The following is a 27,751-nucleotide window of genomic DNA, read 5'->3' on the forward strand; positions in this document are numbered from 1 at the left end:
ACCCAGAGTGGCCCCGCCCACCAAATTGGACCCAGAGTGGTCCCGCCCACAAAATCGGACCCAGAGTGTTCCCACCCACCAAATTGGACCCAGAGGGGCTCTGCCCACAAAGTCAGACTCTAAGGGGCCACACCCACAAAATCGGACCCTGAGGGACCCCTGCCACAAAATCAGACCCTGAGGGGCCCCAACAAAATCGGACCCTGCGGGGCCTCGGCCACAAAATCCGACCCTGATGGACCCCAGCCACAAAATCGGACCCTGAGGGGCCCCAACCACAAAATCGGACCCTGAGGAGCCCCTGCCACAAAATCGGGCCCTGTAGGGCCCAACCCACAAAATTGGACCCTGAGGGGCCCCAACCACAAAATCAGACCCTGAGTGGCCCCACCCACAAAATTGGACCCAGAGGGGCCCCACTCACAAAATTGGACCCTGAGGGGCCCCACCCACAAAATCCGACCCTGAGGGGCCACACCCACAAAATAGGAGCCTGAGGGATCCCGGCCAACAATTCAAGCCCTGAGGAGCCCAGGCCAATGAATCATATCCTGAGGGGCCCCACCCACCAAATCAGACCCTGAGGCCAAAGTGGCCCCTGAGAGGCACCCACAGTTAAAATGGATCCTGAGTTGAAAGTCTTGCAGGGGCAGCAGGCAAGTCTCTCTTAAAGGGGCAGCCCGGGCACCATTTCAAACCACTATCTGTACTTCCTTCAGGAAATGCACATCTAGTTCGATGCATGAAATTATGTTTTGCTTTGTACAAAAGATCAGTGTTCTCAAGAACACATTTTTTTAAAAAATAGGACCGGAGCTGTCAAGATCAATGACAGCGTATGTGCACAAAACAAATTATTACTGATCATTCAATGCACATCTGGAAGCGGAGTCAAACAGTTTGCCAGTCAGTGATCATTTAATCCAGTGTTGGTGCACCTTTAGTTTGCAGTTTATAAAAATTAAACATTTTTTATGAATATCCACCAATAAATTATTAGAAGTGCAGGTTATTTAAAACTGCAGAGCAGCATAAGGTGGAACTATTGGTTAAAAGTTTGAATTATGATATCGATTAACTGGAGCTCAGAGAACAGAAACCGACTTAGTCTAAAACTCCAACCTCACCATGATGGGAAGATAAATATTGAGTCATTGATGTCTAATGCTTTTCTTAAGTGCATTTATTTTTAAAGAGAACTTATCATGTCTCCAAGACTTCTTAACCTGTAGCTATGGGATGATTCTGTAGATTAGTAACTTTAGAATGCTGTCCGTCTGTCATTTGTACCTATACTAGGAGAAAATTAGATCTAATCCTCCTGGGAGCTGCCAGCTTTCAGTCATAGTACAGCGACTGTAAGCACACCCCAGCACTTTGATTGACAGCCCACTCTGCAGCACAACTGTGCAGAGTGAGTGGTCGATCAAAGTGCTGGAGCATGCTTACAGCCACTAATCACAATGTTGTGAACGATGACTGTAGTCTCTTAGACTATAACTGAAAGTTAGTGGCTTCAGGGAGGAATAAAGTTCATTTCCTTCCGGTAGCTGTGTTTTCAGTAAAACAACTGGACAGTACTTTAACTTGCAAATTCACCATATCTTCAGGTTAATCATATTTGAGGACATGATCGGTTCCATTTAAATACCTGTGAACCTGAGTCCCAAAGAAATCATGGTCATTTTGCATTTTATGCAATTTATGCAAACTTTATTTTATATATTTCTGCATTTATTTGCCTTTGTGAAAATTAATTAAATGCAACCCACATAACCCAAAAGAAGATTTTCAAAGTTTACCTTCCCATATGCACCTTGCAACATGAAAGTTATCAGGGCAGCCCTGCAGCAGGTGAGACCCCTTTCTGGGTAATTCATAAATCTTGCATGTTTGCTATTTGTTTTATGATATAAAACTTGCAATATGTTTTTTCACATTTAGTCTAGATGTTTGTCTATATGTTATGAAGTTGCATTCACTAGAATGTTTCCATCATTTAATGTATGTATATTAATAGTACAAGGCGACTGTTACTTGAGGTGTGTTGCCACTTTAATGACATTAGTAACTTTTTATAGTAGTTGGTAACATCAGAATTACTCATTGTCATGTTCACAGACTCTATTTTAAAGTTTGGTTTCCAATAGAAAGATTTTTTTCATTGTTGAATGGTGGAGAAGCCATATTCCTGACCTTTATTCACTTTGATTAATAGGTTGCTCGGGTTTGCCTTTTTCCCCCCTGTGTTCAAAAATTACCATCTTTCATAAACGTGGAGGAAATAGGAAAAAATGAGGCTGGCATTAGCCCTTTTAGTCGTCAGGAAATTATAAAATGCGCACTTGCGGAGTAAGCAATTTTCACAATCTGCTGGCACATCCATCTTTTTAATGAGCCTTGTTTATAATGTGATGCTACGTTTCCCGACACCTAACCTATTTACATCTTTGCCCCCCCTTTAATTAAGAGAAGAACCAGTTAAAAGAAAGTAAGAAGAAATATTAAAATGATCTGATTAATTCAGCTAGCGGGAGGTTATGGGGTTCCAAGGTTATTATAACCTATAAAGGCAGTATGTGAAAAGCTCTGTTCATTTATAAGTGTATTAGGAGGAGCAAATTAGTGAGGCTGTACAGCTATGACAAAGGACTTCTCTGTATTCTGTCGTACCCCCTACCGGAAGGGCGAAATGGCTTAAAGTTAGGCCCCATATTAGGCAAATGAGCTCTGATAAATCTTAGCTGTGCATCTAATGAGAATTCGGAGGGTTTTGCTGTGCTAATTTGAAAAGATTATCATGGATTGCTTACATGTGCACCTAATGTTCGTCTTTGGTACCTTGGTCTGCTTTCTTAGCTTGGGACATTCAAAGGATTAAAGACAAACTTCATCATCCAGAAACACAAAAGGAAAGAGAGGCATAATCTACATATCATTAAAGACACAATGACACTTAGGCATGGAAAAAAGAAAGAGCACATGTGTTATGATGAGTGGTAACACAGGAGGAGAATCCGGCTTAGATGTAGCAGAGCTAAACTTGTCCTTAATTGTTTCTACTGTATATATGATCACTTAAATATTATGCCCTCTCTTCCACTGTCCTGTGGAAGATGATAAACATATTGTGAAATCACAGTGACTTGTGAAAAATAGCAAAGTCAACTGGATGATTAATAATAATAATAATATTAATAAAACACAAAAATTATAATAATAATAATAAATATATTATATATGTATATGTGTAAGTACATAGTAATCTTTTATCGACATTAGCTATCCTTGATCACATTCCAAGCCAGCGGCTAATCATCTTTCTCTAGTTGAAGAAGTGAAATTGATTCTTCAGTAAATTATCACTTTACAACTCTTCCTGGAGGTCCAAATAATCCACCAATCACCATGTTAACAAACAGACAGAAGTGGTTTTCAATAGCTTAAACACCAGCTTAACACTAGGTGTGGCAATTAAGTTATTGATTTTAGGCAAATGGATTGTTAATTATTCAACAGGTTCCCTTTCTTGTCTTAATTAACTCACAGCTCATTTAAATCAATGAGGACAGTCTCCAGGGAACAGCTGTGCTGCACTTCTTTTTTTTTCTAGCTACAGAAGACTTTGTAAGAAGTTGCTATAACTTACAAGGGGCCAACAAGCAACCCTTTGTGGTTCCTCCAGAGGTCTAAGTAAGAGCCGCTCAATTGTGGATGTCCCTACTAGCAACAAACCTGTGAATTTTTTTAAGCTACAAAGTTCTTTCTTTGTCATTCATTCTGACTGTCCATCTCCTTTCTTGTTTTAAAATCTGAAAAATTTTGTAGAATACATAAATAACTCTCCTGTAATAGTACTAAGGGCTGCATATTTTGTTATTTATTTATTCTTATTGCTTATATAGCACTAACACATTTGGTTGTGTTGTACATATATTGTCATCATTTACCATCTGCTCACATTGTCAAATCAATTCTATCTCAAAAAGGCAAAGAAAAGCCAAAATAAGTTGTCCTAGATTTTTTTAAGCAAGGAATGCATTAAAATAAGGTAATACCACTGTTGCAGTATCTATTTATGCCATCTTCAAAAAAAAAAAAAATTTGAAGTAGTTGTCCACTATTAGGACAACTCCTTCCTAAACTAAATGTTTGGCCCTGATAAAATAAATAAACCTATACTCACCTCCTGTGCCAGCATCATTCCAGCGGTGTTGGCATTCGTAGTCCCTGGGCTGTGATGCATGGAAATGATACGTGATGCCCGGCGCCCAATCAGTACTGGCATCACTGTCTCCACCTTTGGACAAACTAAAGATAAATAGGAAGTCTTGGCAGTGGCGGATCCTGGACTTCCTGTTCATGTTCAGTTTGTCGAAACTTCTATGATAACTATGACATTTCCTGTATCACAACACAAGTCTTTTTATACATGTTCCTTTGCAATTAAAAGGGTTGCCAAGGCATGGGAAAAAAGTCTGCAGTCACTCTATATGACTGCTGAATCATGAAAGCATTTGGTGCTCATGCTCTCATGAATCCCTGTTATTCCCTGTGCTAGTTGGGCATTTGCATACTACCGAATGCATGCCGACTGCTCTTATCCCTCTATTTAAGAAAAAAGAAACAAACAGAATAACTGCATGTCACAGTTATTAAAGTTGATTTTTAGTGATAACAAATAAAAATATGAACTGCAGAGTATGTTGGCGCTATATAAATAAAGATTATTCTTAGTAGTATTATTATTATAAAGACTTACACAGCAAGACATTTAAAAACTCTTAAAACAATCAATAGTGTATACATGAGTATTATCTCAGGACCAAGACTATTATCCCAAGACAAGATGACAAACATGGAGAATACATACCAAAAAACACACATTAAAACACAGGGCTACAAAAAAATATAGTTCAGGTGCCAATATTTTTGTAATTGATTCAGAGTATTTTGAGGGACTGGAATTCTAAAATCCCATTACTTTTGCCGAACTGATTCTAGTTTTCCATGAAAATAATGCGACTTGTGTGTGATAACAACAGCAATTTCTTTTGGTCTTTTGGCTCTTTAACATATAATTATTTGTAGGCTTCCATTGCTATAAAATCGACTTTTTGAAGCCAAAATTCTACTTTAATTAACTATTAAATATCTCAGAAATTAGAGCCAATCTAACAAAATCAAAGTCATGTTCTTTATCAGCACCATAAACTTCACCTATAACCGTTCAGACATCGTTGGCACCAAAATCACTATATACCAGTGGTTGATCACTACCAAAGATCAGATAGAAGTAGACAAATACTAGTAAAGTAATTTATCAAAGAAAATCATCAATTCACCATGTTAAAATATTAATAAATTGAACATGTGAAAGATAAAGGCAGCATAAAACATAAATATGGCATTAAACATTGTAGAAGAAAGGCAGATTATTATTATTATTATTATTATTATTATTATTATTATTATTATGCATTTATATAGCGCCATTTATTCCATGGCACTTTACATGTGAAAAGGGGAAATATAGACAAGTATAATAAACATGTGAAAGACAAGAGACACACAAGTACATAAGGAGAGGGGACCCTGCCTGTGAGGGCTCACAGTCAACAGGGATGGGTGAGGATACAGTAGGAGAGGGTAGAGAAGGTCGTGCGGTGGTACACTAGACCGAGGATCATTGTAGGTTGTAGGCTTGTTGGAACAGGTGGGTCTTCAGGTTCTTCTTGAAGGTTTCCGTTGATGGTGAGAGTCTAATGTGTTGTGGCAGAGAGTTCCAGAGTATGGGGGAAGCACGGGTAGAAGTCTTGTATTCAGTTGTGGGAAGAAGAGATAAGGGGAGAGTAGATAAGGAGATCCTGAGATGATCGAAGGTTGAGTGCGGGTAGGTACCTGGAGACCATGTCACAGATGTATGGAGGAGACAGGTTGTGGATGGCTTTGTATGTCATGGTTAGGGTTTTAAATTGGAGCCTCTGGGCAATAGGAAGCCAGTGAAGGGCCTGGCATAAGGGGGAAGATGGGGAATAGCAGGGAGACAGGTGGATTAGTCAGGCAGCAGAGTGTAGGATGGACTGGAGTGGTGTTAAAGTGCTAGAGGGGAGGCCAGAGAGTAGGAGGTTGCAGTAGCTGAGGCGGGAGATAATAAGAGCATGCACTATTGTTTTTGTGGTTTCGTGGTTGAGGAATAAGCGGATCCGGGAAATATTTTTGAGTTTGAGGCGGCAGGAGGAGGTGAGGGCTTGGATATGTGGTTTGAAAGAGAGCGCAGAGTCGAGGATCACCCCAAGGCACCGAGCGTGTGGGACTGGGGAAAGAGAGCAGCCATTGACATTGATGGATAGGTCTCGTGGAGGGGTAGAGTGAGATGGGGAAAGATGATGAATTCTGTTTTGTCCATTTTTAGTTTGAGAAAGCGAGCAGAGAAGAAGGCTGAGATAGCAGACAGACATTGTGGGAATTCAGTCAGTAAGGAGGAGAGGTTGGGTCCAGATAGGTAGATCTGCATGTCATTGGCGTAGAGGTGATACTGCAAACCGTGGGATTCTATGAGCTGTCCCAAGCCGAAGGTGTAGATGGAGAATAGTAGGGGTCCTATGACAGAGCCTTGAGAAACACCGACAGACAGGGGGCGAGGGGAGGAGGTGGTGTGTGAGAGGGAGACACTAAATGTTCGGTCTGTTAGGTATGATGAGATCCAGGACAGGGCCAAGTCTGTGATGCCAAGAGATGAGTCTGTAGCAGGAGGGAATGGTCTATGGTGTTGAAGGCAGAGGACAGGTCCAGGAGAAGGAGGACAGAGTAGAGTCGCTTGCTCTTGGCGGTTAGTAAGTCGTTAGTGACTTTAGTAAAAATAAAAACCAACCAAACCTACAAAATGTGTGGAAAAAGGTGTATGACCAACTCTCTAAGTGTATCACGGCCTTAAAGCAACTTCATCATTGAGTCAAGCAGCCATCTTTGTTCTTATATAATACTTTGATAACATACATGCTTTGCCAGTGATTCCTTCATCAAATATTTCCTATGATATTTTGATAGTGCCCACCTCTCCGTTATTTGCTATTTCACTAATCTCCTCCAGCTTCATTCAATTCACTTCTTTTCTGAGAAGTAGAATAATATTTTACACAATTATGCAAATCACATACATGTGGTCACAAGACTGATGCGCACCATCCACTGTCACGATTCGACAGTCTGCAGTTGCATACAATGACTGCAAGCTTTTGTCCACACATGGACAGCCCCTTTAAAGCTGGAGTCACACATAGCGACTTACCAGCGATCCCGACAACAATATCAACATGTCAGGATCGCTGGTAAGTCGCTATGTGATCGCTGGTGAGCTGTCAAGCAGACAGCTTCACCAGCGATCAGCACAGCGATGCCGAGCGCCCGGCATCGCTGTGTTCGTTAGCGTGATGCCATATCCCTGTAAAAAAATAGAATTAAAATAAAAAATATTGTTATTCTCACCTTCCGATGTCCCGCGCAGCCATCCTGCCTCTCTCCACGCTTCGGTCCCAGTAATCCTTTGCGAGAATGACCGCGAGAATGTCACGGTCTCGCGGCAGCGCGACATCTTGCTGTCATTCGTGTAAAGGATCACTGGGACCGGAAGCGTGGAGAGAGGCAGGATGGCTGTGCGGGACGTCGGAAGGTGAGAATAACAATATTTTTTATTTTTTTTTAATATTTTTTTACAGCTGATCGCTGGTCTCCCGCCTGTCACACGCAGCGATGCGTGCTGGCCAGCGGGAGACCAGCGATGAAAAATATGTCCAGAGGTTTCTTGCAGCGATCAGCGATATTGGCAGGGGGGCCGGTCACTGATCACTGTCACACACAGCGATCTCGCTGGTGAGATCGCTGTTGTGTCACAAAAGTTGTGACTCAGCAGCGATCTCACTAGTGAGATTGCTATGTGTGACTCCCGCTTAAGGTATATTCAGAAAAGACATCTGACTTCTAACTATGAGCCATACAGCTGCTAACAAAAAATAATATGAAATTCAACCTTTCCTCTAAAGTCCAAATTTGAAACTTATCTCAGAAGGACCTGTCCCTGCAGAAGTTGCTATGCTGATGTTTCTTTAACATCAGCTCAGTCACATATACAGATGCTTCTCACAAAATTAGAATATCATCAAAAAGTTAATTTATTTCAGTTCTTCAATACAAAAAGTGAAACTCGTATATTATATTGAGTCATTGCAAACAGAGTGATCGATTTCAAGGTTTTATTTCTGTTAATGCTGATGATTATGGCTTACAGCCAATGAAAACCCAAAAGTCATTATCCCAGTAAATTAAAATAATTTAGCAAAAAACCTGCAAAGGCTTCCTAAGCGTTTAAAAAGGTCAAGACCAATAAAAAATGCGAGAAGCGTCTTTACCTAGGCAAAGGAGAAAAAGAACTGGACTGTTGCTCAGTGGTCCAAAGTGTTGTTTTCAGATGAAAGTAAATTTTGCATTTCATTTGGAAATCAAGGTCCCAGAGTCTGGAGGAAGAGTGGAGAGGCCACAATCCAAGCTGCTTGAGGTCTAGTGTGAAGATTCCACAATCAGTGATGGTTTGGGGAGCCATGTCATCTGCTGGTGTAGGTCCACTGTGTTTTATCAACACCAAAGTCAGCACAGCCGTCTATCAGAAAATTTTAGAGCACTTCATGCTTCCCTGTGCTGACAAGCTTTTTGGAGATGGACATTTCATTCTCCAGCAGGACTTGCCACCTGTCCACACTGCCAAAAGTACCAATACCTGGCTTAAAAAACAGTATCACTATACTTGATTGACAAGCAAACTTGCCTGACCTTAACCTCATAGAGAATCTTTGGGGTATTGTCAATAAGAAGATGAGAAACACCAGACCCAACAATGAAGATGACCTGAATGCTGCTATCAAAGCAACCTGGGCTTCCATAACACCTCAGCAGTGCCACAGGCTGATCACCTCCATGCCACACCGGATTGATGCTGTAATTGATACAAAAGGAGCCCCGACCAAGTATTGAGTGTATTTACTGAACATACATTTCAGTAGGCTAACATTTTGGATATTAAAATCATTTTCAAGCTGGCATTATAAAGTATTCTAATTTACTGAGATAATGACTTTTGGGTTTTCATTGGCTGTAAGCCATAATCATCAGCATTAACCGAAATAAACACTTGAAATAGATCACTCTGTTTGTAATGACTCTATATAATATATGAGTTTCACTTTTTGTATTGAAGAACAGAAATAAATTATCTTTTGCTGATACTCTAATTTTGTGAGAAGCACCTCTAGATCTGAAGCCATTAAGTTCAAAGGAGCCGATTGTTAGTGGTGTGGAAAATAAGATAAATGCGAAATGGGGATCCAAAATAGTGATGATCCAGTAAACCAGGATAAAAGTGCAAAATTTATTTATATTTACAAAATTACATAAATAGATCATCTTATTAGAAAAACACAGGAGACCAATTCAAGTTTCACCTTTCGTCTTCTTCAAGGGCGCCAAGATCTCTTGATGTTGCTGAGTTTTTATGATATAGCTATGCCATTTTATAAGTAGAAATACAACTTGTGCTTTAATTCTGGTTCAGCATAACATCACAATTGTGAATTTTGCATTTGTCTTATATTCCAAAGAACAAATAAGTATCTATAGGAAGTGAAGAATCTAGATCAATATGTGACTGACTTCATGTTTAAGTGTTGCTTGCATTAGCTGGGAATCGAACCCATTTTTCCTGCATGTCGGGCAAGAATTCTACCACTGAACCATCAATGCTTGCAAATGTATGATTTCATGGAAAAGGAAAATCTGCATATTAACAACTGCAGGAACAAATACTTCTGAAAAGTTCCAAATTTTGGCATAACATTTTATATAGTCAGTGCAATTTTGAAAACTGTGTGGCACACCTGAACCTTATTGCCTCTTTTGGAATTATGGACATTGACTCTAATAAATCAAGCAAAGTACTTTATGCCCCAGCACAAAACAATCCCCTTAATAAATGAATCAAATATTATTTATAGATAATTTTATAGCAATCAAAGTATAGAATTATTTAAGCATCATATTTCATTAGCCATTTGTATTATCTCAGTTTTGTTTTCTGCTTTAGTTATATGTAGTATTGATGCTTCTTTCATGAAGTGGTTAAAAAAAGGTTAAAGCACTTCATCATTATGTATTCTATTTTTTTCAAGGGGCATTGTGGGGAAGGTGGGGTTAATGTTACTTTCGATTTTTTTCACTAATTATTTATTTCTTTATTTGACATAATCAACGAAAAGAAAATAACAGAATAAATTAAAAATATCTTGTCGTTTTACTTTTTTATTTTTTAAATCAAAGTGAAAACAATGAATCGAGATATCAGAAGTGTCATTATTCTTATTGTAATTCTTATGATAATTATTTATGAAATCTATCAATTTAAACATCTGTTTATCGCTTTAATTACTTCTTGTAATTTATAGCAGCTCTGTTTGGACTATAAAAAGTTTTCTCACATTATCTGAAATACCTGTGTTTTTCTTAGAAAAGAAAAATATCTGAGAGTACCAGAACGTGTTTGCTTCTAAATCCAGAACTGTTTGCAATCAGTGTAGCTACAAGAATTTGTGGCAGAAAGTCTACAAAAATAAACACCAATTCCCTCCCAAGGACAAAGCATGAAAAACAAAATCATTATCCATTTAACTATTTTTTTCTGCACTCCTTTTGGACAGTAAATTGTATTGTTAGTTTGCCAACAGAATAACATTAAGTGTTTGGAAAAGTAAAGTAAATATCATATTAAAGCACAAGTGGCTTATGCCAAAATTTCATTATGAACCATGTTAATCTGTAATAAACAATGTGATTTAAAAATGTCTTCATACAAATAAAAATAATCAAAGTATAGGTCAATGCTATGTATTCTCATTGTAAGAGAATACTAAATCAAACATAAGTGATATAACATACAAAAGTCTACTACTCATTGATTAAAGCAATGAATATATCAGGGCTCATGTATACGGCTTCATCTATATGGCAGTGCTATCTGACTCGAATGTGTACAGTATGGCAATATGAATGCGTTATTCACTATGGGGGCACTTTACTAAGACTGGCATTTCATACATGAGTCTTAAACATTTGCCAATACTAATAATCATGCATATTATCATTGGAAGTATAAAGAGAAACCTAGACTCAAGACATATATCCACTGCAGATTAATCAACTACATTTTATTGAATAATGATGAATAAAAAAATATTCTAATACACATAATAAATATAAGTAAAAACAAGTAGAGAGCCGCATGATAAATAATAGCACTCCTTGAGAAAACTCTGTGCGAAACATACGTCGGAGTGGGGGCTCTCCCTATTTGGTACATCTCATTGTTATGATGTATTTTGTTGTTATTCCTAGTTCACTTGGTAATCATAGGCATCTTAGATATAGAATTTTTTGACATAACATCATAGGACTTTCTTTTGCCTCTTGTCTGTTTTTGACCATTACATCATTTATCATGTGGCTCCTTACTTGTGTTTACTAATTTTATTCTGTGTATTTGAATATTTTGTATACATTGTTCAATAAAATTTGTGTGATTAATCCACAGTGGATATATTTCTTGTTTCTAGATTCCTCTTCAACAGTCTATAAGTACAAAATATACCAAATTTGTTAAGAGGCATTTCTTGAGGCCATTGTTATGACAGAAAATGAAATCTACTCCAAATACTGAAGATGCTCAAATGGATTTGCCCCAATTTCTTGCAAAATTTATAGTAAATTTGCAGAGCTGTGTTTTGTTGTGCTCCAATGATAAGCCCCATTCATTAGTAACAATACTTTTAGGTAAGAATACTTTCCTAGCTTAGTGTCTGATAGTGCATGACACAATTGAAAGTACATTTTCCAGAAAAAATGCATGTTTGTTTAGCAAATTGGAGGCTTATTAAGGAAATTTTTGGCTCAATATGTCTTTATTGAGCATATCACTGTTCTATAAAACTTGTACAGAACAATAACTCATCAATATCCATGTGGCCTAAAGGATGGTCATCCATTTTAGTTAGCTTAGATGATTGTGAATGTGTTCTAAAGAGGGAAGACACCTTTCTTTACCAAACACCTCTGTTATAATTCAAAATGCATGATCCTTTTTTCTCCTGACTTCTGTTGGTTGGAAAAAATGGCACCAAAATTTCCCTACAAAATTTGGTCCTTATTCAGTGACTACTCTTTTTGGCTTGTCTCTTGTAGTCCTGCATCAGATCATCTCTTACAATTATCCAACAGTAATCTGCAAGCATTGATGGAATATTTTCCTTGATATCTTTTCTCCATAGCTGCAAAATCGTGGTGAAATCTCTTACCATGCACGTTGCTCACTGTTCCGCAGTTTAGTGGAAAAAAAGTCTGGATGTGAAAATAAGAAATTAAACTTTAAGGACATGTTCCAACCAAGATCCTTATATGTTTTGAAGAGATTTTCCACCACACTTTTCATAGCTATTTGCTCTTGAACTTCCCGAAAAAATAGTTACCACTAATGCGAAAGGTAACTACAAAGCCTTTTGCTTGCCCTGCAACAAATGGAGAAACTCCTCATCTTGAAAAAACGTACGAATCTGAGGTCCAATAAAGACGCTTTTCTTTACCTTTGCTTCACTCAACCTCAGAAATATATAAATGAGATGGTTGAATGCTTGTACATTTTTATCCATTGCCTTTACATAGTTCTTCATTAGGCCCAACTTGATATGCAATTGTGGTTACAAAATCTTATGTGGGTCAACAAGTGTTGGATGCAGTACAGTTATATTCCGTGGCTGAAATGAATGTCTAAGAGGCCAGTCTCTTTTATAGTAATGACATTCTCTTGCATGGCTAACTGAAGACCAAGTAAGAGAGCAACCACAGAGGGACCACAAATGTTGGTCATAGTTCCGGCACCTTAAAAGCTGTTTCATGTTTTCATAGGCTTCTTTCATGTGAACTACATAATAGAAAACAGCAAAAGAGCAAAAAGGTTTACCCGTCCAGGCCTCCATACAAATGCACTATCAGGATGCAGTGGACCCATATAATTAAGATGGAAACACAGGTGCAAGAATACTGATAAAACAACCATTGAGAACCTACCAATACATGGAGGGGGCGGCTGCCTGGTATGTTGATGCACGATAAAAAACTTGTACGCGGCGCTGTTTACACTATGGCCATGCACAGCATCCAGGCCAGTCTAGTAGTGACACCCTTCTATTAGCTCAGGCGGGCTGGCCCAGTGCTATCAAAATGCATGTAAACAGACACCGCAGTTTACAAAACCAAATGGGCCCAACTGCACCCTGAATAAAAAGTGTAAAAATATTAACTGATATTTTGGCCAAAATATGTGAGCCCGTAACCTGCGCCAAAGGTCTCCACATTTACGGGTACCTAACACTAATTCCTAACAATGAAACAGCACAGAAAGAGGACTTTAAAATCCTCCAATAATAGAAAACAGCAAAAGAGCAAAAAGGTTTACCCGTGTGCAGTTGGGCCCATTTGGTCTTGTAAACTGCGGTGTCTGTTCACATGGCATGCATTTTGATAGCGCTGGGCCAGCCCGCCTGGGCTAATAGAAGGGTGTCACTACTAGACTGGCCTGGATGCTGTGCATGGCCATAGTGTGAACAGCGCCGCATAAAAGTTTTTTATTGCGCATCAACATACCAGGCATCCGCCCCCTCCATGTATTGGTAGGTTGTGAGCGGTTGTTTTATCGGTATTCTTGCACCTTTGCTTCCATCTTAATTATATGGGTCTACTGCATCCTGATAGTGCATTTGTATGGAGGCCTGGACGGGTAAACCTTTTTGCTCTTTTGCTGTTTTCTATTATTGGAGGATTTTTAAGTCCTCTTTCTGTGCTGTTTCAGTGTGAACTACATAACCAACTGGAATTGAAGGTAGACAAAGGCGAGTGAATCCTCATTGATTGCGTGACATAACGTCAAATGATCCCTGGGAGAGCCAGTGCTGACACCGCTGGAATGGCACTGACACCGGAGGTGAGTATAAGGCCGGGATCACACTACAGTGAGATACGGCCGAGTCTCGCAGGTTAAAACCAAGTTATGGCACCGGCACTCCGGAGCGGAGCATGCAGCTCCATGTACTGCTGTGCGGCTGCACGTTCCGCTCCAGAGTGCCGGCGCCAGAGCTTGGTTTTAACCTGCGAGACTCGGCCGTATCTCGCTGTGTGTGATCCCGGCCTTAGTGTTACTATTTTACAAGGTGGAAACATTTACACAAAATCTCCAATGAAAGCTGACTTTGTTATTTAACAGTTTAAATTAAAAAAAAGTTTCTTAAATTAAATAGTTTAATTCCATTAGATTTAACATTTGGTCAAAATATTATTTAAAATAAATAAGTAATGAAAAGATAACTAACATTTAACTTAACCATGCATTATATTTTTATTTGTCTTGTTGCATCTATTTATATAATCCATTCCCAATAAATATAAATGACCATGACAACTATCACATCATAAGTGATACAATTTTCTCGCCTTACAAAAATTATGCATTATTTTTGGTCATGTATGAAATGGGTCTAAAAATGATAAAATAGGTAAATTAACAGCCACACCAAAGTGGCCTAACAATGAAATATAATATCTCCGCAGACCATGCCCCGATGTCATATTCTCAGCTTGCTTTCAATCATGCAAATGTTTTTTCTTTTTCAATATGCTAATGCAATCTGATTGATTTCTGTTGTAAAAGTTAATTACAATGTGTTTGTGAGTCCCTAAAGATGATGCATTTTATGTTTATAACCAGGATTATTAAAATGTCCTGTCTCCATTACAGAACTCCTATCTCCAACACTAGAACTAATTGTAGTCCTAAATCACTGCAACCTCTGTGTTAAACATAACACAAGGGCAACATTGCATAATTTTAATTAATTTTATCTTGACCAGAGCAAATTCATTTTGCTTTTCCAGAAGGATAACTCGTTTGTCTCCTCATCACTTTCAGGTGATCATGGAGTTGTCCAACTTATGTGCTATGCTCCAGTATTATTTGTCAATCATGTCAGTAATACTGACTGTACAGTGTCATTATTATTATATTTATGATTGTGAATGCAGTTAAATGCAATTGTACAGTACGTGATTTCTTTTATAGGGCGGAGAAAATGGATATGTTTATGGTTGCTTACGCGGTGCTGAGTTATTTTGTAGCGCTGTACATAGTCTGTTCCCATTCTCTTCAGTCCCTGTCCCATAATGTGCTTCCAATCTAATTTCCCTACATCTTGCACACATACAAGGGCTAGTTTCCATGGAAGTCAAATTATTTAGCAGCATATTTTGAAGTTTAGGAAGAAACAAAAGTACCTGGAAGATAAGTGCAGAAATATGGGAGAACACACTTTATGCACGTGTTGTCATTGGCTGACTAAATTGATGACCACTGTGTTAAACTCTGGGCCACTTCGGTAATTTATATTTTATATAATAATTAAAATATAGGCAAAGCACAAACATTGTAGAATCCTACATATACAGAAGAAAATTCACTTACATATGCTCTGGCATGATCTTAATGTGGTAAGTAACAGTGACACTGAATAAATTAAAGATGAAAGATTTGCTTAGAAATTGCATTCATTCACTTTGAATGAAAGAAATTGGGTTTTTGCCTGAATCTGATTTTTTGCAATTGTATTATACAGCAAAATGGAGGCCAACTGGTCACCATTTTTCTGGCTTCCAGAGGACCAGAAAGGGGTTAAAAAAATTAACAAAAAATTACTACTTATCTGACCCTCACCTAATTACTTTGGTCCCTTTAATGGCACGGGATTAAAAAAAAATGAGAGGAAAGTGAATGGTACTAAGATCAAATCTTCAGGCTGGCAGTACTGGAGAAAACGGCATAGAGTGAGCAGCGGTATGCTCGTTTAGGGCTATTGGTGCACAGCATTGAAAAACATCCAAAATTAGAAAAAGGTTGAAGAAATGCAGCACTCACCCATAAGCTGTAATAAATGAAGTCCTTTATTCAACCATATAAGGTATTTGTACACAGTTCATGGGACAAGCACATGCAGGAGGTTAGCGGGGATAGAGCCGGACGACGGATGTTTCACATCGCAGACGCTTCTACAGGTCCAGGTGTCCGGCTCTATCCCCGCTAACCTCCTGCACGTGCTTATCCCATGAACTGTGTCCAAAGATCTTGTATGGTTGAATAAAGGACTTTATTTATTACAGCTTATGGGTGAGTCCTGCATTTCTTCAACCTTTTTCTAATCTCGGCACGGTATTCACTGGGCCATTTTTGTCATCTTCTAGAGCCTAACATCTATCATCAGATCCTGTTTCAACTGTGCCTCTATGATGTCAAGTACTGTAACATAATAACATCACAGCATAGTCAGAGTATGAGGACCTGAAGATAAGGATGCACTGAAAGGTAGCCTAGTGAAGACCAAATTGGCAACTCCATCATGTAAAGGCTGGGTGATCATAATTCTTTTAAATAATTTTTCACTCATGTTATAAAAATGTAAAAATAAATTTGATTTACAATGAATAAAGTCATCGCTAAAATAAATGATTAATTAGATAACCGCGGCATTTCCAGTGGGTTGGTGCTCAAGTAGGATCCTATCACAGTGAGACGTAAAATATATAATTTTGGCACTCGTTTGTGACTCAAAAAGGATGAATTTTACTTTGTGATAGCAATCCAAAGAGCATGAAACGATTCTGTCTATAAAGAAGACCTTCATCAGTCTCAGATTGCTGCAGGAACACTGTGTAGGCTAGTGCTGAAAGCTCAGTACGGTATCCAGAGAGCACACTACCCTTTAAGCACATAGATATACAAAGCTGAGTATCCAGAGAATTGGAAGATCTGCAGCAGATCAAACAGTGATGTTATCAAACCTGCAGCAAGCAGCCCAGTAAGTGATACATCACTGGAATCAGGTTGCCTGCCCCTTTGTCATGTTGCGCTTCATTCTAACAGTATGCACCTCAACTGTATCCTGTAAACCTGCAGTTGCTTTGTATGTTTAGACTCTAAAAGGAAAAGCATGGTTCAGATTAAAAAAAATGTTTTTTTGACTACTCCACCTTGTGGTTGAAGTACTGTGTTACAAAGCTCCATTTTATGAAGCTCTATGGTGATATGCACAATTTTTAATAATTTTTACTATAATTTACTTTTAATCTAATTGAATATATTTTTTGATATTCACAATGTCTTTATTGTTTTAAGATAATCACAATAGTTATGCACTCGTTTACTTTCCTGTACTTGTTTCCTTTGAACCGAGCTAAAAGTAGTTGGAAAAGGTTGATTTCGGCGTCTGACCTGTGTAATGTTATCAATGGCGCTTTCCTCTGTCCATGAAGTCTAACCGTGCTTACATGTTTCGTAGACGTTCTTCAATTGTGAACATGTCCTGGCCAGAGGAGGAGCTTTTTATCACTTCATTTTATTTTTACTCAAAGCTGCAGTTTCTCATCGGAAAATGTGTTTTGTTACTATCTGAAAAATGTATCTGGGAGGAAAAAAAGGGAAGAGATGCAGACCACTTAACTCAGTCTGGTATAAAGAGTCTTCATGCCTTTGGAATTCTCCTGGAATTTGCTCAGTGTACGGCGGACTTGTGCTCTTATTAGCTTTAGATATATTAGATGTTGAGAAATAAATAATTGAGAGAGACATTTCTTTATTTTTCCCTATCTCACTGACTTGTCCTTCTGGTTCTTGTCAAGACATTGTAAACATAATACGTTTTTTTCCCAGAAACTTGCTTTGACCACACCATGCAATATAGAAAGGGTGGGAGACTGCATTGTTACACTAAAATAACGTATTGTTTGTGGTGCACTAATAATGTGAGAAAATCATAACCTCTTCATGTAGGTTTTGTCCACTTTTTTTTCCTTAAACTTTACATAATGGCTCATTTATCAAGAATAGGAATTGTTAGTTTCACAGCACAGTTTCTATGGATTATACATTAATATCTTAATGCTTATCTTCAGTGTGTGCCCGTAGTATTGTCACGGTATATCTACATCCAATGTGTGTTGCACGTAGGGAGGTTTTAAAGAAATTGTCAATAGATTGAAAAGTGCAGTGGAGGATGTGTGATGGGTATATGGGCATTGGACTATGGGATGGAGGATATGTATGATGGGTATATGGGCACTCGACTATGGGATGGCGAATATGTATGATGGGTATATGGGCATGGGGCTATGGGATGGAGGATATGTATGATGGGTATATGGGCACGGGACTATGGGATGGAGGATGTGTGATGGGTATATGGGCATGGGACTATGGGATGGAGGATAATTAAAATTTGCTACAACTGACCACAGTTAGTTACTATGCCCGGGCAGCGCCGGGCTCTTCAGCTAGTATATTATAAATCTCATTAACCCTATTTTATCTCCTTTTTACACTTTTTCACTTTCACCTTTTCTTTTTTTTTCCAAAAATAGCACAATTAAATGTACCTTTAGGCCACGTTCACACGTTCAGTATTTCGTCAGTATTTTACATCAGTATTTGTAAGCAAAAAGAGAGTGAGTGATAAATACAGAAGTGGCGACTATTGATGAGCGATTATACTCGTTGCTCGGAGATTTAGTTTTTGTCGAAGCAGCTGCATGAAATTACTGCTGCTAGACAGCCTGAAAACATGTGTGGAATTCCTAACAAACAGGCATTTCTCACATGTGTTCAGACTGTCCAGCAGCTGCAAATCATGCAGCTGCAAATCATGCAGCTGCATCGACACAAACTAAATCTCCGAGCATGCCAAAATACTTGGAGGACATCCGAGCATGCCCTGGGAAACCCGAGTAATGAGTATATTCGCTCATCACTAGTGGTGACGCACTTCTATAATACGTTTTCTATGATTGTTCCATTCCTGGTTTTTGCTTACAAATACTGATGTGTGCCTACGATGAGTTTTGGTGAGTTTTTCATGCTGCATATTTTCGCTGTGCTAAAAACACAGCATCTTACAGTTACAGAAAAGTGGATGGGATTTATAGAGGTGTCATTCCCACTTCGCGCCCTTTATAACTCAGCATAAACTGACCTGTGGTGCGGATTTCAAATCCGCAATATGTCATTTTCTCCTGCAGGTTCACAGAGTTTTATGCGCAGATTTTTCCCATAGACTAGAATTAAATGCGGAAAATCCAAAAGGAAAAAACACACATGCATTTTTAGTGCTTATCCACTGCAGAAACACATAAAAAATGCATGTAGTCCCCAACTGACTATATCAATAAAGTTTTGGCAAAGCCAAATACCAGGAAGCATAAGAAACAAAGCCACTCTGTATAACACATGACATACCAGAGATAACAAACTGCAGTGTCAAAAACAGGATGAAAACACATGTAAAAATCACACGCAAAAATGCACTAAAAAATCAGCCTAAGGCTGGTTTCACACTTGCTTTTTTTTGCAGCGCGTTTTTCCCGCAAAAAAACGCATTGAAAAAACACATACAAAAGCATACAACTGCTGCGTTTTTTTCAAGCATTTTTATGAGCATGCATGAAAAAAACGCAGCGTTTTTATGCGTTTGTATGCGTTTTTAGTGCGTTTTTACCGCGTTTGCGTTTTTTCCAAACATTAGGTGGCCCCTCACACTAACCCAAACCATGACTTTACTAACCCTAACCCTGACCCTAACCCTAACCCTAAACCCCCTTAACTAACCCTAACTCTAACCCAAACCCCTAAATTCCATGGTTAACAAAAAAAAACGCATGTGCAAAAAAACGCATACATAAGCATGCCAATGCGCACATATGCGCACCCATAGACTATAATGGGTGTCTTGCTGTAAAAAAACGCATTGCACGCGCATGCGTTTTTTTGAGGCAAGTCGGACGCACCAAAAAATGCAACAGGTTGCATTTTGTGCGCCCGAGCGCATACCGCAAAAAAACGCATGCGCGGAAAAACGCGTACAAACACATGTGTATGCGCACATAAGCGCATCCCATGCAAAGTATAGGAAAAAAAAACGCATGCGCTATTTAGCGCTAAAATACCGCGAAAAAAAATGCAAGTGTGAAACCAGCCTAATTTACTTAATAGGTGCAGAAATCTGCAACATCAAAAACTCATTAAAAGCTCATTGTGGGAGCGTAGCCTTAAAGTATGGAAAAACACATAAAAAAATCTTTAATTTAATTTTAAAAAAAACCCAGCAATTCTGCCATTGTTTTTAGGTTTCATTTTTTTCAGAGATTTCTCGGTGCATGCTGATTTTATTTTATGCATCAGTATGATTACAGGGATACCAAATCTATAAACTTTTTTTTAATTTTTTTACTATGTTTAAAATTTTAACACGTATGAGGATTGGAGTCTGTCATCGGTTCATCTGACAAACAGCTGAAGTATATGCCAACCATTAGAATCATTACTATATCAAAATTACTGATACAGGAAAGATATCTATCTATGTACCATGTTAGCCAGTTGAATATTTAGAGGACTCTCAATTCTAAACATTTTTATATCAAAATTAATAATTTATATATGTGGGAATAATATAAAACATTTGTTTTTATTTTTATAAAAGTTTTCAAAGCTGTACTATAAATATATAAAAAATATGAAAAAAAAAATATAGTGGCAAATATAGAAACAGAAGGGTGGTCAAATGTCCTCCATTGTCAATGTGGTTCACATTATGCTCTATGGGGGATATATGACGTTTTGTCCAACTAGTAAACTGTGATCTGTGGACAAGGATACTATATATGCATTTATCCAAAAATAATTTTTAGCGAACTGGATAAAATTACAGTTTCAATGGATAAATGATATAACAGAACATGACGTAAAATCCTTTTCATGTGGTTAACTAGAGCCTTGAAAAGGTTAATCAGGCATTCGCTGGTACAGGACAGCAGCAAGTATAGCTCAGTTCTGCTGGACCTGCTGTTTTGCAAGGTCTCATAACTCACGGTTCGCAGTATAAAGTCAGCGTCAGACCACAAGAGGTAGCTGCTTCAAGTTTAAAGAATATTTTATATGCAGATAATTCATTGCCTCTTTTGAAGATGATCTGCCTTTAAATGTTTCTCCTTACTGGAGGTCCCCCCCATTCACTCTACTGGTTCCAGCAAACTCATAAAACAAACATAAAACCTGGGATTAATTACTGTTCTGGGATATTTAAACTCTTTTCTACAAGCTTTGAACTTTTATTTTACAGCTGTCCCTTTCACTTGTGTTTCCTATATAGAATACTTGACTGTGGGACATTTAACGCCTACTGTATAGAAACAGTTTATATTTCAAATCTAAATGTCATAATTTATAATGAATGGATAATGCTATCATTAATAGAAATATTGATTGATCGTAATAGTGCGCACATAAAAGTATCACTAAATGTCGCTCATAATGACATTTATATTTACAAAGTCCCAACGGTCATCCGTTATTGCTGCCATTATAAAAAAAATATCCATCAGATGTCGTGGATGATTTTCAGGCTGTTAAATATAAATTGGCCCTAAAGGAATCCTTCCATTAGAGACAACTAGAGAAGAACAATTACTTTTGAGTAGAACTCTTTGAATTTTGCAAAAAATTCTGATTTTCAAGAATCCAAATTTTCGGCAATTTGCCTCTCAGGAATTTAGCAAAATGGCAGATAGTCAGCCACCATTTATCTGGAATGTAGACGGCTGGCAAAAGGTTAAATAAACCCCTCTATTCTCACCTGTTCCACAACCTGCCATCCAATCCTCCAAGACTCTCCATATTGTCTTCCTTCATCACATGTATCCTCTGCAGCTGCTTCACTCTGCCCTTGGGCTTACGATAATGAGTAGGACTCTGACATCATGGTGTCCATCCCCTGAGGTAACACTAAAATTTTAGCTTTTACTGTTAATGATATCTCATCTTATCAGAAGCTTTCATTTTAGGATTTCCACTGTGTGGAACCTTGAAATTCATCCTTACTTATTTCTACCTTATGCACATTGGGGCATATTTATCAAGGTAAATGCACTAGAACTTTAGTGTAATTTGCACAAAAATAACTGTCTTTCATGACTTTCCCCTTTTTTATTTTTTGTTTTAGGTACTTTCTGTACCTTGCGGAACAATGATATGACGTTGCCAAAAATAGACATGGCTTCTTGTAAATCTGTGGCTGAGCAGATGACTAAGGCCACGTGCATACGCTGAGTATTTGGTTAGTTTTTTTGCCTCGCTATTTGCAAGACAAAACCAAGAGGGGAACAATAAGAGGTCAAATATAATAGAAACATGTGCACCATTTCTGCATTTTTTACCCACTCTTGGTTCTGGCTTACAAATGCTGAAGTAAAAAAGTCACCAAATACTTGTAACACCACTTTAAGCCGCCTCCATGGGCAGAGTGTCTGGTAGTTCTCACTTTAATATGGTGCAGTACCTCCATCCTAATCAAATTTAAAAAAAGTGTCCTCTGGATGGCTTTTAAATAAAATAATCAGGATTAAGATTGCAAAAACAAATAATTCCTGACACATTGATACCTGGGGCTATGTATATGTGGTCAATATCTGTAACAAGCAGCAGCAGACAGTAATGGAATGGACGCTCTTGCTGTATGCAATAAAGTATGCCACATGCACCGCCTGCTTGACTAGCACTTATATATATATATATATATATATATATATATATATATAGATATACAGTGGGGCAAAAAAGTATTTAGTCAGTCAGCAATAGTGCAAGTTCCACCACTTAAAAAGATGAGAGGCGTCTGTAATTTACATCATAGGTAGACCTCAACTATGGGAGACAAACTGAGAAAAAAAATCCAGAAAATCACATTGTCTGTTTTTTTTCATTTTATTTGCATATTATGGTGGAAAATAAGTATTTGGTCAGAAACAAGCAATCAAGATTTCTGGCTCTCACAGACCTGTAGCTTCTTCTTTAAGAGTCTCCTCTTTCCTCCACTCATTACCTGTAGTAATGGCACCTGTTTAAACTTGTTATCAGTATAAAAAGACACCTGTGCACACCCTCAAACAGTCTGACTCCAAACTCCACTATGGTGAAGACCAAAGAGCTGTCAAAGGACACCAGAAACAAAATTGTAGCCCTGCACCAGGCTGGGAAGACTGAATCTGCAATAGCCAACCAGCTTGGAGTGAAGAAATCAACTGTGGGAGCAATAATTAGAAAATGGAAGACATACAAGACCACTGATAATCTCCCTCGATCTGGTGCTCCACGCAAAATCCCACCCCGTGGGGTCAGAATGATCACAAGAACGGTGAGCAAAAATCCCAGAACCACGCGGGGGGACCTAGTGAATGAACTGCAGAGAGCTGGGACCAATGTAACAAGGCCTACCATAAATAACACACTACGCCACCATGGACTCAGATCCTGCAGTGCCAGACGTGTCCCACTGCTTAAGCCTGTACATGTCCGGGCCCATCTGAAGTTTGCTAGCGAGCATTTGGATGATCCAGAGGAGTTTTGGGAGAATGTCCTATGGTCTGATGAAACCAAACTGGAACTGTTTGGTAGAAACACAACTTGTCGTGTTTGGAGGAAAAAGAATACTGAGTTGCATCCATCAAACACCATACCTACTGTAAAGCATGGTGGTGGAAACATCATGCTTTGGGGCTGTTTCTCTGCAAAGGGGCCAGGACGACTGATCCGGGTACATGAAAGAATGAATGGGGCCATGTATCGTGAGATTTTGAGTGCAAACCTCCTTCCATCAGCAAGGGCATTGATGATGAAACGTGGCTGGGTCTTTCAACATGACAATGATCCAAAGCACACCGCCAGGGCAACGAAGGAGTGGCTTCGTAAGAAGCATTTCAAGGTCCTGGAGTGGCCTAGCCAGTCTCCAGATCTCAACCCTATAGAAAACCTTTGGAAGGAGTTGAAAGTCCGTGTTGCCAAGCGAAAAGCCAAAAACATCACTGCTCTAGAGGAGATCTGCATGGAGGAATGGGCCAACATACCAACAACAGTGTGTGGCAACCTTGTGAAGACTTACAGAAAACGTTTGACCTCAGTCATTGCCAACAAAGGATATATCACAAAGTATTGAGATGAAATTTTGTTTCTGACCAAATACTTATTTTCCACCATAATATGCAAATAAAATGAAAAAAAAACAGACAATGTGATTTTCTGGATTTTTTTTTCTCAGTTTGTCTCCCATAGTTGAGGTCTACCTATGATGTAAATTACAGACGCCTCTCATCTTTTTAAGTGGTGGAACTTGCACTATTGCTGACTGACTAAATACTTTTTTGCCCCACTGTATATATACACAGTATATATATATAGCCACATACACTGCCTGCCTACCTATCACTGATATCTATATACCCCATAGTTAGTCCTTAGAAGGACTGTTGGCTTAGCTGGATTTGTGAGTTCAACAATGGTATACCCACAATAATTGATACCCCACCTATTCTGTCCCTATCACTGCAGCAACTTTCCCTACACTGGTGATTCCAGAGCTGACTGGGACGAGCAGAGTGGTGCCAGGTCTGATATAGACTTAATAAGGCTGCGTGGCCAGCCACAACCAACATGGTTGTGGCATTACAGTGCACAACAGACTTTGCCTGCATGTTGATTGGCGCTCTAAGGAATGCCAAACATGCAAGACAGGGACTAGATCTCCCGCCGAGCATCGCGAGCACCGAGCATTATCGAGCATGCTCGCTCATCACTAGTGGGTGACACTTTTGTTATTAAAAACTGAAACAGATGAATTCTTAACTATGTGTGCCAGTTGGTGTGTGATCAGTATGATAAGACCCAATGACAGTCCCCATGTGAAAAACTCTGTTAACAGTGACATGTGGCATGGGTCGGATTGGGACTAAAAAGCAGTCCTGGCAAACAAAATTCTCCAGCCCACATAGAATAAGTGTCCTCAACTAGAGATGAGTGAACCTTTCAAGGTTTGATTCAGTTCAATTCGCCAGTCGATTAGACATGTTCAACGAACAAAACAGTCTCATACAGTACTATTGGTAGAAAAATGTAACACAGGTAGTTGACTGATCAATTGACCCAGAGTAGAACCTTTCACAATGGCACAGAAGCAATCAGCCATGGCCCATGCATGTGGTTTTAGGGTATCAGGTTCTGTGCCAGCATTTAGACCTTTGAATTTAAGTTTAAATTAAGACGTGGTGGCTAAGGGAGCAGTGTAAGCCTTCTTATCTGAGAGCCGCGATACCTCATGCAACACCTTTCTTTTTTTTTTACAGCCACACTCAGATGTCACAAACATCAGTTTCCTAAAGTACTATTTGTACAAAAATGTAAGTAACACAGGAAGTTGACGGAAAGTGAGTGCAGACCTGCCTGTCTGGGAGCCCTTCTTATACAGGCAACCCACCATATGGAGACTGAACCTTGAGTCTCCACATTTAAATAAAAAATATTCTCACACTCCACCAAAGTGACATCAATTTCCACAGAGTAGAAACAGTATAACCAGCCTCTGACACACTTTCTAGTACATGCAACCCACCAGATGGATACCCAAATTGGAGTCTCCATATTTCAAAAAGTTGTTTGTAAAATCAGCAGCAGTAGCAACAGCAGGCACAGAAGACACCACAAAGATGCCACAGACTGCAATAACACGAGATCAATACATGGCTTGTTCATTTTGATGAATGTTAGGCGGTCTACACTTTCAGCGGACAGCCGGATGTGCTTATCTGTCAGGACACAACAAGCAGCACTGAAGACACGTTCTGAGAGAACGCAGGCTACTGGTCATGAAAAAACCTCCAAGGCATGACAGGCGAGCTCAGGCCACTCTTCAATTTTTGATGACCAAAATGCAAAAGGATTCAAACCTTCCAATGGCATTGATATTGAGCTCCAGATACTCCTGGACCATCTTCTCCAGTCATTCACAACATTTCAGACGCGTACTCTGTTATGCTGATGCACGGCTGGTCTAAAAAATGTTTTAAATGACTCACAGAAATTGCTTATGCCACTTACGCTGCTGCTAATGTTTTTTGGATGACACCTTGACGTTCCCAGAGTTGGACATCTAGAACTGGGATGCACACTGTATGCCTCACTGCTGTCTTAGGGAATTGTCTACAAGCGTGTATCGATACTCCAACATATGTGCATCCCTTTCCAGGTGGGGAAGCATCTGGATAAATTTACAATTGTACCGTGGATCTAACAGAGTGGCAACCCAGTTGTCAGCACAAGAGTTGAGCGAAAAGGGTCGGTCAAATTCAAAAATAGCCGACTTTAGCTAAAGTCGGGTTTCGCCGATCGAAACCCGACCATAACGTGAGGTCGGCCATGAGGTCACTGATCAGAGCGTCAAAGTCGTGTTTCAAATAATGCTTCCAGCGCCTTTTCTCAGCCAATGAAGGTGGACGCACACTGTGGGCAACGCGATTACATGGGCAGCGGCCACCACAATCTTAGAGAAGGGCATTGAAGTGATTGGCTGGCTTTGTGTTGCGTCACAGTGGGTATAAAAGGCTGTGATCGCCGACCGCCATCTTACTTCTGCCGATCTTAGAAGAGAGAGAGGTGTTGCTGCTGATTCTGAACAGGGAGAGCGTTAGGCAGGGGAGAAGAAAAAAAAACTGCTTCTGCGCTTTTCACTGTACAGTTAGTGTGCAGTGAAAGGGGAAGATTTTTGTTGTATGCAGCAGTGCTGGTGGTGATTAGGCTGCCTTTTAAGGCTACCTGCTAGCTGCATTGCTGTGTGCACACTGCTGTTCAAACTGCTTTTTTCAAAACATTCCAATTTTTATTATTTTGTCCTGGTGAGTTACTGAGCATTCATTTTTTCACACACCGTATAGCGGTGTACGCTCCTCACACAATACCGTGTAGCGGCTGGTATCACGGACAAATAGAAGCTATCTGGGTGTGACTCTGGAAGAAAAAGCCGAGGAGTTTTTCCGTTTTTCCAGACCTACACCTTAGAGTGCTGTTTGCTTTTCAAACAGTTTCGTATATCTGCTGTTTGACTTCGGTCAAAGCTAGAGCAAAGCCCCTTTCCCTTATGGGAAATATGTAAAAATATGCAAAACACAAGCCGCGGAGACACCATCACATGTTTCTCAACGCAAGCAATGACTAGTCAGGTCTTTCCCCGGGAAGGAACAATCACGGGAAGGGCAGTCTCCAATGAAGGAAACCACCTATGTCAAAACATGGTAACCATCCACAGACAGCTGTTTCGGGGTATTGCCCCTCATCAGTGTGGAGTAGGAAACTGGCCAGTAGGAGCAATGCCTAGTAGAAGACTGTGAAAAATGAGGATGAATGAACTCATGGAGATCAACATCCAACACTGCAGAAACACCATCACATGTTTCTCAACACAGTGATTCTAGAGCAAAGCCCCCATCCCTTATGGGAAATATGTAAAAATATGCAAAACACAAGCCGCGGAGACACCATCACATGTTTCTCAACGCAAGCAATGCGTTGCATTTTTTGGTCTGCCCAAACGCTTAAAAAAACCGCATGTGATTTGCGCAAAAAATTACCATTATGGTCTATGGGTGCGCATACGTGCGCATTGACATGCGCATGTATGCTTTTTTTGCGCATGCGTTTTTTTGGTGTCCATTGGTTAGACTAGTTATAAAAATCCCCACCTAAAAAAAC

The 27,751-nt window shown here is 39.3% G+C and overlaps 1 protein-coding gene across 1 annotated transcript in view; it reads left to right on the forward strand.

Annotated features, from left to right (window-relative positions):
- Positions 1-22,288, forward strand: part of LOC141084426 (uncharacterized) — a 128,913-nt gene extending 106,625 nt beyond the window's left edge. The window contains exons 8-9 of the mRNA XM_073569151.1: positions 17,446-17,689; positions 22,182-22,288. Of these exons, the coding sequence (XP_073425252.1) occupies positions 17,446-17,689; positions 22,182-22,288 (351 nt within the window). The remainder of the gene's footprint in view (positions 1-17,445; positions 17,690-22,181) is intronic.
- Positions 22,289-27,751: the final 5,463 nt, after the last annotated feature.

The sequence above is a fragment of the Dendrobates tinctorius genome, unplaced genomic scaffold (genome assembly GCF_039654945.1).
Source record: "Dendrobates tinctorius isolate UK_male_01 unplaced genomic scaffold, ASM3965494v1 ptg000022l, whole genome shotgun sequence".
Classification (NCBI taxonomy): Eukaryota; Metazoa; Chordata; class Amphibia; order Anura; family Dendrobatidae; genus Dendrobates; species Dendrobates tinctorius.